Source organism: Gymnoscopelus microlampas, assembly GCF_963454915.1.
Source record: "Gymnoscopelus microlampas genome assembly, chromosome: 10".
Classification (NCBI taxonomy): Eukaryota; Metazoa; Chordata; class Actinopteri; order Myctophiformes; family Myctophidae; genus Gymnoscopelus; species Gymnoscopelus microlampas.
Window position 1 is genome coordinate 2,504,711 of NC_139947.1, and position 13,613 is coordinate 2,518,323.

The following is a 13,613-nucleotide window of genomic DNA, read 5'->3' on the forward strand; positions in this document are numbered from 1 at the left end:
CCGCTACACAGCATACAGACAGATGGTTCGCTGGGCTTATAGTAAACTTGGTCGCCACAGTAGGAGGGTCGTACCTGCCTGTGTAGTCCACGCCATCAGACAGACGTTTCCAGAGGCAGGTGGAAACTACAGAGGCTTCTCATGGCCAGACTTGAGCCAATAAAGTTATTGAATTGAATTGACAGTATTCATGTTTTTCTTCTTTAGATGCCAAAAACATTTGGTCACTATTGTCAAAGATATGATATACTATATGCCATCTGTGTTATCATTTATTACAGATTGACCATATGGATTAAGGCAATACAATTGGACTTGCTATAGCATAACAAGTCATAAATAACCATGCAGGGTTTTGATTAAAAACACAATGATTTACTCATTTGCTTCTTACACAGTAAACGGTCATGTGTAGTATAGTCAACATTCAATCTTTTCTTCTACTTACAGACCAGATTGTCAAAATGTAAATACATGTCATTGACAGATATCAAGAAGTAGCATTTATGTCAAAGTGTTTACCTAAAGAGCAGTTGCTTTCACAACACAAGTAATGTTATCAACATGGGAAGCCAAACGCAAGATATAGACTGAGTTGAAGAAAACATTTATCACAGACACACTTTTGAAATATGTATTTATGTCCACATAAACATAAGTACAAGATGTGCAAAGGACATAAACACTGCCAATGCAGTCAGATAATGGGGAAACAGCCAGTTACAAAGTGCATCTAAGGCAGAGCATTGCTACATACAAAACAGAAGATGGCATACTTGTCGAACACAGCGGACAACAACAACAACCTCCAAATTGAGCGGCTTCCTATAACAGCTGAGGGTGAGTGCTCCTGGCAGAAGGCGAGATGCTATCTGCAGCACGAAAGGATTCAGACAGGAACCTTCAAATCCAGGGTGTTGTTAGACAACGGATGGTCTCAGGTCTGGGTGCTAAATCAGATAATGGGGAAACAGCCAGTTACAAAGTAAATCCTCTACTCTAGAGTCTAGAGTAGAGGATTTACTTTGTAACTGGCTGTTTCCCCATTATCTGATTTGGTAGTGTAGAGTCTAGACTACCAAAGATAAAAAACAAAAGTTGACATCTGTAGCCTAGCTGAGAGATGGTCTGCTCTAGCCGATGATATTTTAGCAATTTGTTAGGAAGGCTTACTCTAAGCCAGTGGTTGGCAAGTAAGTTTGACCTCGGGCCAAACTTTTTCAAAGACATTAGATGGTGGGCCAGAACACAATCAATGGCTAATTTAGGACGTGGAACTTGCAACAAACAAACATATACAATAATAATAACTGTATTGTTATAAAAGTTACTACATAAAGATGTGGTATAACAGAAAAAGCATGTGGAATCAAATGTTATAGGTGCACACAGAAATGCTTATCTAATCCTTTTTGTGCAGGCGTCATCCTTGAATGTTTCACTTAGAGCATATTTTAACGTTAACATTTTATCTGGACACAGAGAGTACTCCTTTTCGAACAAGAGCTCTTGGGTCAAGATCTCTTAGAATGGAGAGAAACAATGTATCATTTGAGGCATGTGAAACAGCTTTGATGTTTTTTAAACGCGAGAGATTTTCATCCAAAAGTCTCAAGAGGAAAGTTGACAGTGAAAACATAACATTCAAAGAATGGAAATAGAACTATTTGTTCATCATACCTGATTTCATCAATTCAAAGCTATTGCTGTCCATATCCTACCTGGACTGTCAGTCAGCTATTGTAAATGATTTACAAAATTACTTGTCGGGCCAGATATTAACGCTGGCGGGCCAGTTCTGTCCCACGGGCCGCCTGTTGCCTACCACTGCTCTAAGCTGTAATCAAAAGTACAGCCGACCTCGAGAATGAACACCTCCCTATGGTTTTCATTAACAACAATGACATCAGGGGTGTTTGCTGAAATGTTAGAGAACACAGAATCATCGTTACACAGGTAAAACATGCTCGGCTTCACAGTAGAATGCTTATACAGCATGATGGAGGACCTGAAAATAGAAGTGATATCTTTAGATATCAAATCCACTATTCTGTCATGCCTACTTATGTAGAGTCCCCTGTATACATGGCATGTGGGACATGGTTTCAGCTATTTGTTCATGACCATGATGTATACAGTGAGGAGCATGGTTGCCTGGAAACCAGATGGAGAGGTTATCTGCTGCTGGTCTCGGTTGCCTAAAAGGCTCGAAATTGTATGGAGCTGGTCCATCAAACTCTCTCCGACGATCCATTTTCGTCTTGTAAGGCGTCCATTTTGGATCAAGGAAATGGCTTTCCGCGCTAGTCAAACTCCATTGTAGTGTATGAGAGGTAGGGAAAAGTAACCTGCTGTGACGTCACGGCGCTGATAGCGTCCGATAAGCTTTTTGAAAGGCTCCGTACAGCAAACATCACAGCTGACTCTGGCAGCACAGGTTACATGCATATTGCTCATGCGAATGGATGTAGGCTTCACGGCAGGTTGATTCGCACTCAGCTTTGGTCTGATTCAGGTCTTCGCTGTCACCAACAAACTGGCATATAGAAAACAGACGTCATCCTCTCTGACAGGCATACAGTCAGTGGCGTACCCACCATAGAGGCAGGGCAGGCGGCCGCCTGCCCAACTAAAATCTAGCCTCCCATAGAAAATAAAGTAAAAGACTGAAAAACAGGCAGTGAAAAAAATCCAAAGAGAATAGTGGCCGTCGGACCTCGTCCATTCACGCGGGCAGGCAGCTAATCACTACCGTATCCAAACAGCAGAGCGACGTCGCCTATACTATAGTGATGCAAATGTTTGCCTTTATCTTCATGGGGTGCCAGGAGTGCCAGGTGTGGGGGTCTCTGGGCCATCACCTGTACTCACCAGGCATAAAAGGGGCTCTGAGTATGAGAGCAGCTTGAACCATTAAACTACAACATGAAGAGACCACTGCTGAATAATTGATTGATTGATTATACTTGCATATTGTTTTTATTAACGTTTTTCAGTTTTGTAGTCAGTGTTGCGTTGTTAACTTGTTTCCCCTGAGATTTTTTCCCCGAGCCCCTTGGGGGGAGGGGGGGGGGGGGGGTAGGTAGAGAAAAAAATCTCGCCTGCCCTAAATGTAATTTCTGGGAACGCCACTGCATACAGTTCCTCTTCCCGGGGATAAGTGTGCAAACTGTAAGTCGTTTGACATGTCTTGTGACAAGATGCTGTGCTTCCTAAAACGCTGTCAAAGACGTCGGAAGACGCCAGTGTGCACGTGAGCACGGAAACAGAGTAAAAGGACGAATAAGTCCCCATCTTGTCTCTGTCAAATCTAAACAAACAACCCTCTACTTCTTCCCTGGTGTTCTTTTCCACACACAGTCATAGATGCTCTGACAGAGATACTGGGGTCAGATATAAAGTCCTTCAAGGTAACATCAGCCCAACACCACAGACAGCAGAGCTAGCGATCCTGGTGGCCAGAAGAAAAGCGGGACTTTTGTGTCAGGTACTGGGTCACAGCTTCAGCCTTGTCGACCTGTTGGAAGGTTCTTGCAATGGGGGCAGGAGCAGCAGCAGCCAAACCTTCACTGACGGCTCTCAGGGCTGATGGACTTCTGGCATATTGGTCCTTCAAGGAGCCCATCAAATGAAATGCATAGTCTGAAGAGAAGAGAACATTATATTGAAACATTATAAAAGTATAGCAGTATTTCCAAATATGCAAATTGTTGATAATTCCAAATAGTTATTGAACACACACCGTAACATGGTTTGTCTTTGATGGGATGTACAACATGTTGCCCTTTACGGAACCTCGGGTAGGACACTGCGTAGCGTGGTTCTCAGCACTAGTAGTGGCCACTGTTCTGTTCCCATTGTGGTTGTAATGCATAGCTGCTAAAAGGAGCCTATGGAAAGAAGAAACATTTTATGAGAATTAATGTCAGAGATGAGGATGAAAACTGAAACGCTCACACACTGTGGGCTCCAGTTGTAAGAACAGTGCTGCTGTGATTTTTCGAGAGCCCGAAACATCACAGCAGCACTCAGGTGTAATAAAAGAAATCATACAACTGGAGCCTGCAGTGTGCAAGCGTTCTCGTTCAGTTTTCATGTTATATTTTTTTGCTTAGCACCTGCCTAAGTTTGGTTGAGTCCTTGCAAGGTGCCAGCCAACAAAATAAACACTGTGGGATAAGAGTCGCCACACCCTCGTAGCTGCCGATTGCAAAAACGTATTGTGTACACAGGAGTGTGCGGTGACGCTTTATTCTACTGTAATGAGGATAAGATCTTTTCATTCAAAATACATTTACTTAATCATTCTGAAATTTCAATGTATTGAAATTTCTAATTTTACATTTTTACTGCCAAAACCAAATTATCTTACGACACTGATCCTCAATAGTCTGACTGTACCTGCTATGCATTCCAAGGAAGGAGAACCCTGTGTGCTTTGGGGCAAAGCGGATCATCAGGGAGTGGAACGCCTCGAGAGAGTAGGTTTGGTTCTGGGGAGATAGCTGCCGGACATCTTTTATGAATAGTTTTTGACTCACAAGAGCCTCCAGTTGAACAGCTACTGATGAACCTGCACACATACAGCATCAACTGATTTTTCAATCTCTCCCTGATAATATGCTTTTTTGTGCATATTTGTGAAAGGTTATTCACATGGATATTCATTCAGACCATCAACAAACTAACAGATCATGAAAAAGTGAACTTGTGCACATTCCTGAGTGATAGATACCTGGTTCAAGCCACTCCTTGTTTCTGTCCTCTCCTTCCAATGGCTCATGCTGACAGGCAGGGAATGCAGGAGTGTCATGCTCATGTATGTCTTGAGCATGATTGACCAGGCTTCTCCATTTTGCCTCCATCATGTCAGCATTGCCACTGGGAGTAGAACCGGCGGTCTAGTAGAGGTGGTTCACAAAAGACTGCTTCCAGAGCTTTATAACCTCACAGTCACGTTCTCTTGAAAGGGCATCCAGCTTCTTGCCTACGGCTGTTAATGCACGCAAACACACACACGCACAAACACAAACACACACTTTAAAATCGCACTGACAAAATTGAACTACTGTGATTGGTCTTGCCTTCCATGTAGCCATGCATTTTCAAGGACACATACTTACATTTGGCAATATGCCAGATGTCAAAGAAGTGTTGTGTTCCTTCAACGCACAGCACCTCTCTCACCCATTTTGCTACCTGCAGAATTGGTTGAATTGTACAGATATATGGCAGAATTTATGAGTTAACTAACCCTTCAAGTAAACTTGAAATGTATTCACATTCAAATATTTCTATTTCTAAAGTGAAAAAACTACAAAAAGTAATTTAACTATCACCACAGAGCCCCTCTCAGTTTCTTGATCGCCACAAGTTGATCACCACATGAAACCCATTGTAACCAAATTGCCATCTTATAAACACAGGAGACTTTATTCAACAGCTTTCAGAGGTAAATATCCCCAATTCCACTGCCAACATTTATTTGGTTACCCTTGACGTGGCCTCCCTTAGTTTACACCAATATCCCCTATGACTTTTATCACCAGAGAAAGTATGTGTGTGTGTGTGTGTGTGTGTGTGTGTGTGTGTGTGTATGTGTATGTGTATACTATGTGTATGTGTGTGTGTGTGTGTGTGTGTGTGTGTGTGTGTGTGTGTGTGTGTGTGTGTGTGTGTGTGTGTGTGTGTATGTGTGTGTGTGTGTGTGTGTGTGTGTGTGTGTGTGTGTGACTTGTACCTGGCGGTTTCTATCGGTGACAAGGACTGCGACTTTCAAGTCCTGCTCCTTCAGTAACTTGATGCTGCGTTGCAGGCCCTCTATCTCACACCAGTTGCTGTTAGCAACTTCTGAACTCTGCAGCACAAACAAAAAACAAACCTAAACAAATGGGATTCCCAAACACAAACAAAGTAGAATGTAGCCGCATAGATATGGCAGAAGGTACATGAGGCATGAATAACAGACCTGTACAAGCTGAAGGTCAATGACTTTATTCAGCCGGTCCTCAATAAGGGAGTATGTCCCGTATTTGGCACAGTGCCCTGGACTGTCCGATCTGTAAAAAGCACAAGGCAAGAGCAAAATTATGGATAGATGCCAAATGTCTTAATATACAAATTATTAATGTTGTACTTATGTGTATATTCTAATGATGAATATAACAATGAGCAACCTGCAGTCTCCAGACAGAATCAATCCTCCTTCCATCTCCTTCAGCTCACTGAGGATACTGGCTTGCTGGCTCTGCCAGGCCTGGATGACGGTGGGAATGGTGTAGTAGCGCTGATGGCGGAAGTAGGTGTTCACGCTGGTGCACTGTAGGCCAAATAGCTGGAGCATCCTGAACGTCTGCTGGGGCATACACCCTGAAAAGTGTACTGCTCCACTCAGCTGCAGGTTGCACTCAGGCATGTTTCTGTGCAGCATTGACTGGTTTCGCCAAACCCTCTTGAATCCACATGCTGAACAGACCTATGAAAAATATTCAAATGATCAGTGATGTACGGTCTGTGTGTACTTTCTTATGACTGAGGAATAAAGTGAGAAAGAAGAAAAAAGCATTCAGCATAAGGTGTTATGCTGAAATCAGATTGAAAGCACTAGCATAATGCAAAGTGATAACCCGCTTCAAACTGCACTAAGATCAGACAAAACACATAAAGTCCACTATGAAAAGTGAATGCATGACATTGACGCATTCCAAGAGGGTAAACGCCACCAGAGCTTTCTACAGGTGCAGATAAAATCTTACCTGTTGGATTTTCACAAATGTCCCCTCCTGTCTCAGTATGCTGGCTTGCGTGGCCTCACAGCAGCTCGGGCAAGTGGCAAACAGCTCCATGAGTTGGCTGTGACACACTATATACTTATCGATATCACTGAGAAAAAATAAAGGAAAAAAAAAAAAAGTTTGATTAAGACTGAACAGTCAGTATCGTGACATGAACAGATTAGTGTAACTGTGTAGTGTGTCTTACCAAGGGGTAGACGATGCTTCCAGGTGTGGCGAGTCATCAGAGTTCTCAGAGAAGAGCTCGTCATCAGCCTCTGGAACCCAATTGTCATCACCTTTCTTTGGTGCTGAAATGATTAGTCGGTACATCGATTAGTTCATCAACATAATTAACACATTCTGATTTTAGAAGCAATTAATATCATTCATTCGGTAGGGAAAAAAATGATAGCTTAATCAAATCAATAACAATTATAATTGGTTGCACGGCCCCTCACCTGACTGCTCGCTATCACTCTGAGAGATGGTGCATTGGCTTTGCATCGGACTGGCCTCAAAGCTTGAAATGTCTGTCTGTGTTTCCACAGACACCATTTGGGGGACTGCCTGTGTCCCTAAGGACAACATCTGGGGGATAACCTGGATGCCTATAAAAAACAACAATTGATATAATTGATATGTAACCCTTCTCTATAAAAAAGACTGTTGGCTAAAACGTGCAAAGCAAATTAAAACCTACCCAAAGAACGGTGTGGTGGTCTCCGGTAACTATACTGAGTTGCCTTGTGTTCCCTGTGTGGCTCAGAGGGTGGAAGAGAGGGTTCAGATGATGGACCAGCTTCCTCCTCCTCCATCATCATAGGCTCCTCTGTCACGTCAGGAGTCGCAGAGTGGCTTTGAAGCGTCTGTTGTAAAAAAAAAAGGAGAATTCAGTGTTTACAGTGTGTCACTCGTGGTTCTCATAGTGGGTTCCAGGAGGTAGCCATTAAAATGAGAAAAAGTTTAATTTCACCATTATTATTAATTACACTTCCAACACCTAGACCGCAGGCAGGGCACGGACTGTGGACCTAGCTCAGTGGTTCTCAACCTTTTCAAATATTTGAAATAATTCATATAATAAATAATAATAAATAAATATAATAATAATAGTATATATTATAAATAATAAATATAATAAAAAAATAAAAAACATAAAAATATATAATATAAAAAATATAAAAAATATATATAAAAAAAAAATATAATAATAATAAATAATAATAATAATAAATAATTGTATGTCTTCCACCCCTACACTACAGTAACAGAACTAAGGGATGCTCATATGCAATCTACTTGATCTGATCATAACCTTGCTTTCAATGAATCAATCTCACTCTGGCCTATGCTCTTACAGTGGTAAAAAACATTTGCAGCCTGCTCCAAAGAAACGCCATGAAAAACACTTATTACAGACTTTCCATACTTGTGTAGGAACCCTGATTGTACATGACAAGATAGTCTACAGTACAAAATATTTTCAAATGTGGTCTGCAGCCTAATGTGTCATTGACATTACAATGAGAGCCACTGACTTAGGAAACAGCTTGCATTACACAATGATATTCTTGTACCTCAAGCATTTGCATGTGGATAACAATTTGTAACATTTTAATTTGCACATGAGCCTGCAAATAGATCACTTACTACACATGATATTAAATGTACATAGGATATCAGACATTGAATAGCAATGGTGTAAAGTAACTCAGTACATTTACTAAAGTACTGTACAAATAAAAATGTATGTAACAATTTGAGGTATTTTTTACTTCAACTCCACTACACCTCAGAGGCAAATATTGTACTTTTACTCCACTACAATTATTTTAAAACTTTAGTTACTAGTTACTTCATAGATAGATTATTATTATTACAAAACATACGCCACTTCACCCCTATTTAAACTTTGATTATTTGAAAATAGCCGATCTACAAGCTCACAACTTGTGACCTTGTATTGAACTGTACTTCCCTGTGCTTGTCTTTACAAACTGTAATAAAGTATTCAATCAATCAAAGGTGACATCTATCTATATCTATATCTATATATATATATATATATATATATATATATATATATATATATATATATATATATATATATATATTTAGAAATATGATAACGTCTGAAATGGGACATTCTGCATAATGAGTAGCCTACTCTTAGTTTTAGTACTTGTATAGTAAGTATATTTTGACGCCAATAATTTGTACTTTTACTAAAGTAAATTTGAATTACCAGACTTTTACTTGTAACAGAGTATTTCTACATTGCAGTATTGATACTTTTACTTAGGTACAAAACTTGAGTACTTTTCCCACCAGCCCTGAAACATGACTGTCATACCATGACACTGTCATACCATGACAGTCATGGTGCCGAGTCCCCCGGTTTGTAGCGGTTTTACATTGCCAACTCTCACATACATAAACGTTCAGATTTCAAATATAAAGTGCTTACCCCCGAGCCACGGATGTTACAAGGCGATCCGGACCGCGATAAGTACCCGTATCTCCCGTATTGTTCAATAAAAAGCATTTTAATCCCATCACCGGTCATTTCTTTTTTTTTTGGGTAATGTATCAGAGTGCAATACACCTCCCAACCATTAGTGTCGCATGCTTGAAAGTATCGGAGACAATTTGGAGAAAATGGCCGGCGATCGGATTAAAATGCTTTTTATTGAACAATACGAGAGATACGGGTACTTGTCGCGGTCCGGGTCAACTTGTAACATCCGTGGCTCGGGGGTAAGCACTTTATATTTGAAATCTGACCGTGTATGTACATGTGAGAGAAAAATAGAACACCGCTATAAACGGCACCAATACAAGCGTCATGGTTGTATACACAAGCGTCATGTGAAGCCCCCCCCCCCCCCCTTCTGTTTTGGCATCGCTATTCGCTACAGACGGCTTACCAGTGGTGTAAAGTAACTAATTACATTTACTCAAGTACTGTACGCGTTGTGAGCTTGTAGATCGGCTATTTTCAAACATGTGCCTACTTTTACTCGCGGTTTACGGGCATGTACTGCTCTCCCGTGTTGCCTATTATGTGCGTGAAACAAGCGCTGGTGTTACCAGATCCGAGCAAAACAACTAACCATCATCGGGTCCAAAACACGAGCAGGAAGGGGACACACACATCGCAGGGGTCCTGGGACCACCAGGGGGTCCCAGGACCCCCGCGAAAACATTACAAACAACGTAATAAACAATAGTTCTGCGTGCGGCCCCATGCTGTCGGTGTTGCCAGGTTTAGCCAGAGAAAAAAAACAACCAGGTATATGAAAACAAGCCTAAAAGGAGCCCTTTGCCCCCGGTGGTCCCCCGACCCCCACTTCGGCAGTGGCACGAAGGTGTCGAACTCTAGAGGTTCATGTTGATACCAATACTTTTGTACTTGTACTCTCAAGTACATTTTTAATTCCGGACTTTTATTTGTAACAGAGTACTTTTACTTTTACATTTGAGTACTTTTTCCACCGCTACTTTTGATAGTTGGAACATCTCTTCAACACTGCATTGTACTCACCCTCACTCCATGAGCGGATAGTAAACATTACCTACAGATTATCTACATTGAATAACGTCCTGCAAATGCTAACACATGTTAGCGTCAAAAACCTAGTTAGATTAGATCCACACTTACCCGAGATAAACCAAGTTTGTGTACTGCAGCAGCCGATCGTCCACTCCCAGAGGGTTGGCCAGGTGACTGTATAGACGGCACAGCGTCTTCTAAAAGTCTCACCCGGTCCAAAGTCCGGAATCCCAGTCTATGGGAGATGAGATCCCCTTGGATATAGTGCTCCTCTCTGAAATGGGCCCCACAGATGACCGAGTGTCGGTCTTTCACCGACGACGCCGTAAAATCAGCTCTCTTCACCTGCACGAACCTCACCCATGACCTAAAGGCTGACGTTCCTTTCTTTGGAAAGGCGTGCACTTTATGGCCAGAAAGGCTGGAATTCGTACACCCACCACAGACACAAATATTCACCATTTTTGTAGCAAATACGTCAGACTAGAGAAGAGAAAATAGCAGATCTACAAGCTCACAACGTGTTGCCTCGGTGAGTAGTCAAAAAGTGCAACAGGATGTAGAAGTAACAAGAGGGCCCTTTGTTTCCGCCACTACCTGCGTGTGAATCTCAGCGCCCCCTGCTGCCCTGATACCGGCTGTGACGTCATCATTACGCTGACACACGCACGCTATGAAAAGTGAATCAAAACATGCGCGTGCATGAGGGTCGTGGTTGGGCGGACAAAATGTTCGATAAAAACGCTAAAACTGGGTCAATTTCGCTAATTTTTTTTTCCTCTTCCTAAAAGTCACCTTTGCCCTAGTCAACATTGTGCATTGAACAAAAATACAACCTGCAAGTTGGCCTTTAATGATGGCATGGTTTGGGTACACAGGAGATCACACGGTTTTTACCGTTCTTATTTTGCATTTGACAAAACCTTGCTGTATTCCCTGTTATACTGAATAAATGGGAACCTCACCCAACAGCAGTTTTTGGTTTGGACATTCTATCATTGAAACGCGTCAAAAACGGATAATCACTGTACCCAGCCGAGTGGCGAAATGTTTGTTTGAAATCGTCACTACACTATTCCTGTGGATGATACTGAAAATCCTAAAACAGTGGTTGTAGTGCAAAGAGGATTTGTTCTCACTGACCTAATGAGCATATTCAGTGACCCAGCTATTATGGAGAAGAATTGTCTGTCCGTATGAAACTTCCCAATGGACAGTTGGAACCGGGACATGGCTCTGGTGTTTTCCGTGACTTCTTATGTGAATTCTGGAGTGAATTCTACAGCAGGTGCACTTTAGGTGCAGATGTCACGGCCCCCTTCCTAAGACATGAGTACCAAATACATGAATGGCAATCTATTGCAATAATTCCTGTTAAAGGGTGGCTTGCAGTGGGGTATTTCCCCATACATCTTTCCCTTCCATTTCTGGAGGTAGCCTTTTGTGGTACCACCTACAGCAGTATCAGAGATTCATTCATGCACTACATATCAAAACAGGAGAAAGAAATCCTTGAGCAGGCATTGGACAACTTTCAATCTGTTGACCAAGAATCACTCATTGATACCCTAGATGTACATGAATGTCACCAGATTCCCACAGAAGAAAATCTTTCAGCACTTCTGTCACAGTTGGATCACAAAGCCCTCATACAAACTCCTATGTTTGTGATCGAATCTTGGAGGCCTCATCTGAGGGATCTTGCTGAAACTTTGACACCACAGAGACTAGCAGAGGTCATGCTAGAGCGAGTTCCAACACCTAAGCGTGTGAGAGAAATCCTGAAGTTTCCACAAGCCATGAGTGCCACACAGAGCAGAGTGGCAAGACACCTTAAGAGATATATTGGGGAGATGGATGACAACACTTTAAGGCTCTTCCTCCGCTTCTGTACTGGAGCTGATCTTCTATTCGGAAAAGACATCACCAGTGACCTTCATTGAAACCAGTGGATTCCAGTGTCGCCCCCCAAGCTCATACATGTGGATGTTATCTCATGCTACCAGTCAATTATCAGAACTACCCAGACCTCCGCAGTGACTTCAATAGCATTCTGAACAGCTCGATCTGGGTGATGGATATTGCGTAAATCATGAACTGAAAGTTAGTGTATGCTGTCTTCTGAGAGGGACTAATCACAGTGAGGTGTATTACAATACTGTAGCTATTCATTGACAAATAAGGTTGCATCAAATAAGCTATCCAATATGGGTTTATAAGGGATTGACAGAATGTTATAATCCGGATATTCAGGGCAGGCTACACTGTTACTATAGAAATGTATTTATATTACAGCCAGGTTGCCAATTTAAGTATGAAGTATACATTTACTGGGGTGCAGTGCGTTAGTCCGACAGCGCATTCCTCCGACAGCGCAGCGCTCCGACGTTTAATTTAAGGAATGTGCACTAAGGAATGCACATGTGACTTTGTAGCCTATTTCACCAGGTCAGTATTTTGTGTTTGGTGTGGTTGTAGTCAGGTTCCAGACTAATGCTACGGTACTTTAGTGCCTTTGTTCTCTGCAACCCTGTTTTGTACCTCTTGCCAAAGATTTATGTTAAGATAATTGTTTGTTAAATTTAGTTAAAAGTACATGCAAGTGAGCAGGAAAAACACTGAGAAGCACAAAAAGTTTCAAATATTATTGATGTGCTAATTTTATTTAGTTTCTCTTTCTTGAAATGACTGATAGTTATCACAAGTTTCATGAAGTTTACATATTAAATAGTTGTTAAACACAGCCAGGTAAGACAGAGTTGTAACACATTTACAGCAATCTAAACTTCAACACTCCTCAGAACTGATAACTCAACAAAACAAAATAAACTTAAATACCAATGAAATTACTCCTGATAAAACATCAGGAGTAATTTCTGTGCATAGCACAGTGTTGATTGCTTGCAATCTGTTATTTTTGCGGATGACACAGACACCGCTCGGGAGAAGAGAGAGAGAGAAAAAAAAATCTCACCCAGTGTGAAGAGAGTGGTGCCTATCATGAGTTCATTTCATGAAGCTATTATTAGCCTAAGACTGGCCCCCAAGTATTTTTACTCAATTTAGTAACTTTCAAGTGCTTTGACTTGAATGAGTTACTTTTTACAGACTTTGATGACTTTAAAGTATTTTTACTCATTTTAAGTACTTTAAAATGTTTCTACTGACTTTTATGTGTTTTACTCATTTTAACATCTTTTACGTGTTTTTACTAATTTTAAGTATTTTTACTCGTTTAAGTATTCTTTACTTAAAAGTGTGTGTGTGCGCGCGCGCGCGCGCGC

At 41.4% G+C, this 13,613-nt stretch overlaps 1 protein-coding gene across 1 annotated transcript; it reads right to left on the reverse strand.

Moving 5' to 3' along the window:
* Window positions 1-3,442: 3,442 nt before the first annotated feature.
* LOC311053312 (uncharacterized protein) lies at window positions 3,443-6,876 on the reverse strand (the record flags this gene model as incomplete). The annotated part of the gene is made up of 6 exons (XM_084068772.1): window positions 6,756-6,876; window positions 6,177-6,475; window positions 5,969-6,059; window positions 5,741-5,857; window positions 4,736-4,784; window positions 3,443-3,642 (listed from the first exon to the last, which is right to left on the reverse strand). Exons 1-6 carry the CDS (start codon window positions 6,843-6,845, stop codon window positions 3,443-3,445), a joined length of 846 nt encoding a protein of 281 aa, XP_083924898.1. The 5' UTR covers window positions 6,846-6,876.
* Window positions 6,877-13,613: the final 6,737 nt, after the last annotated feature.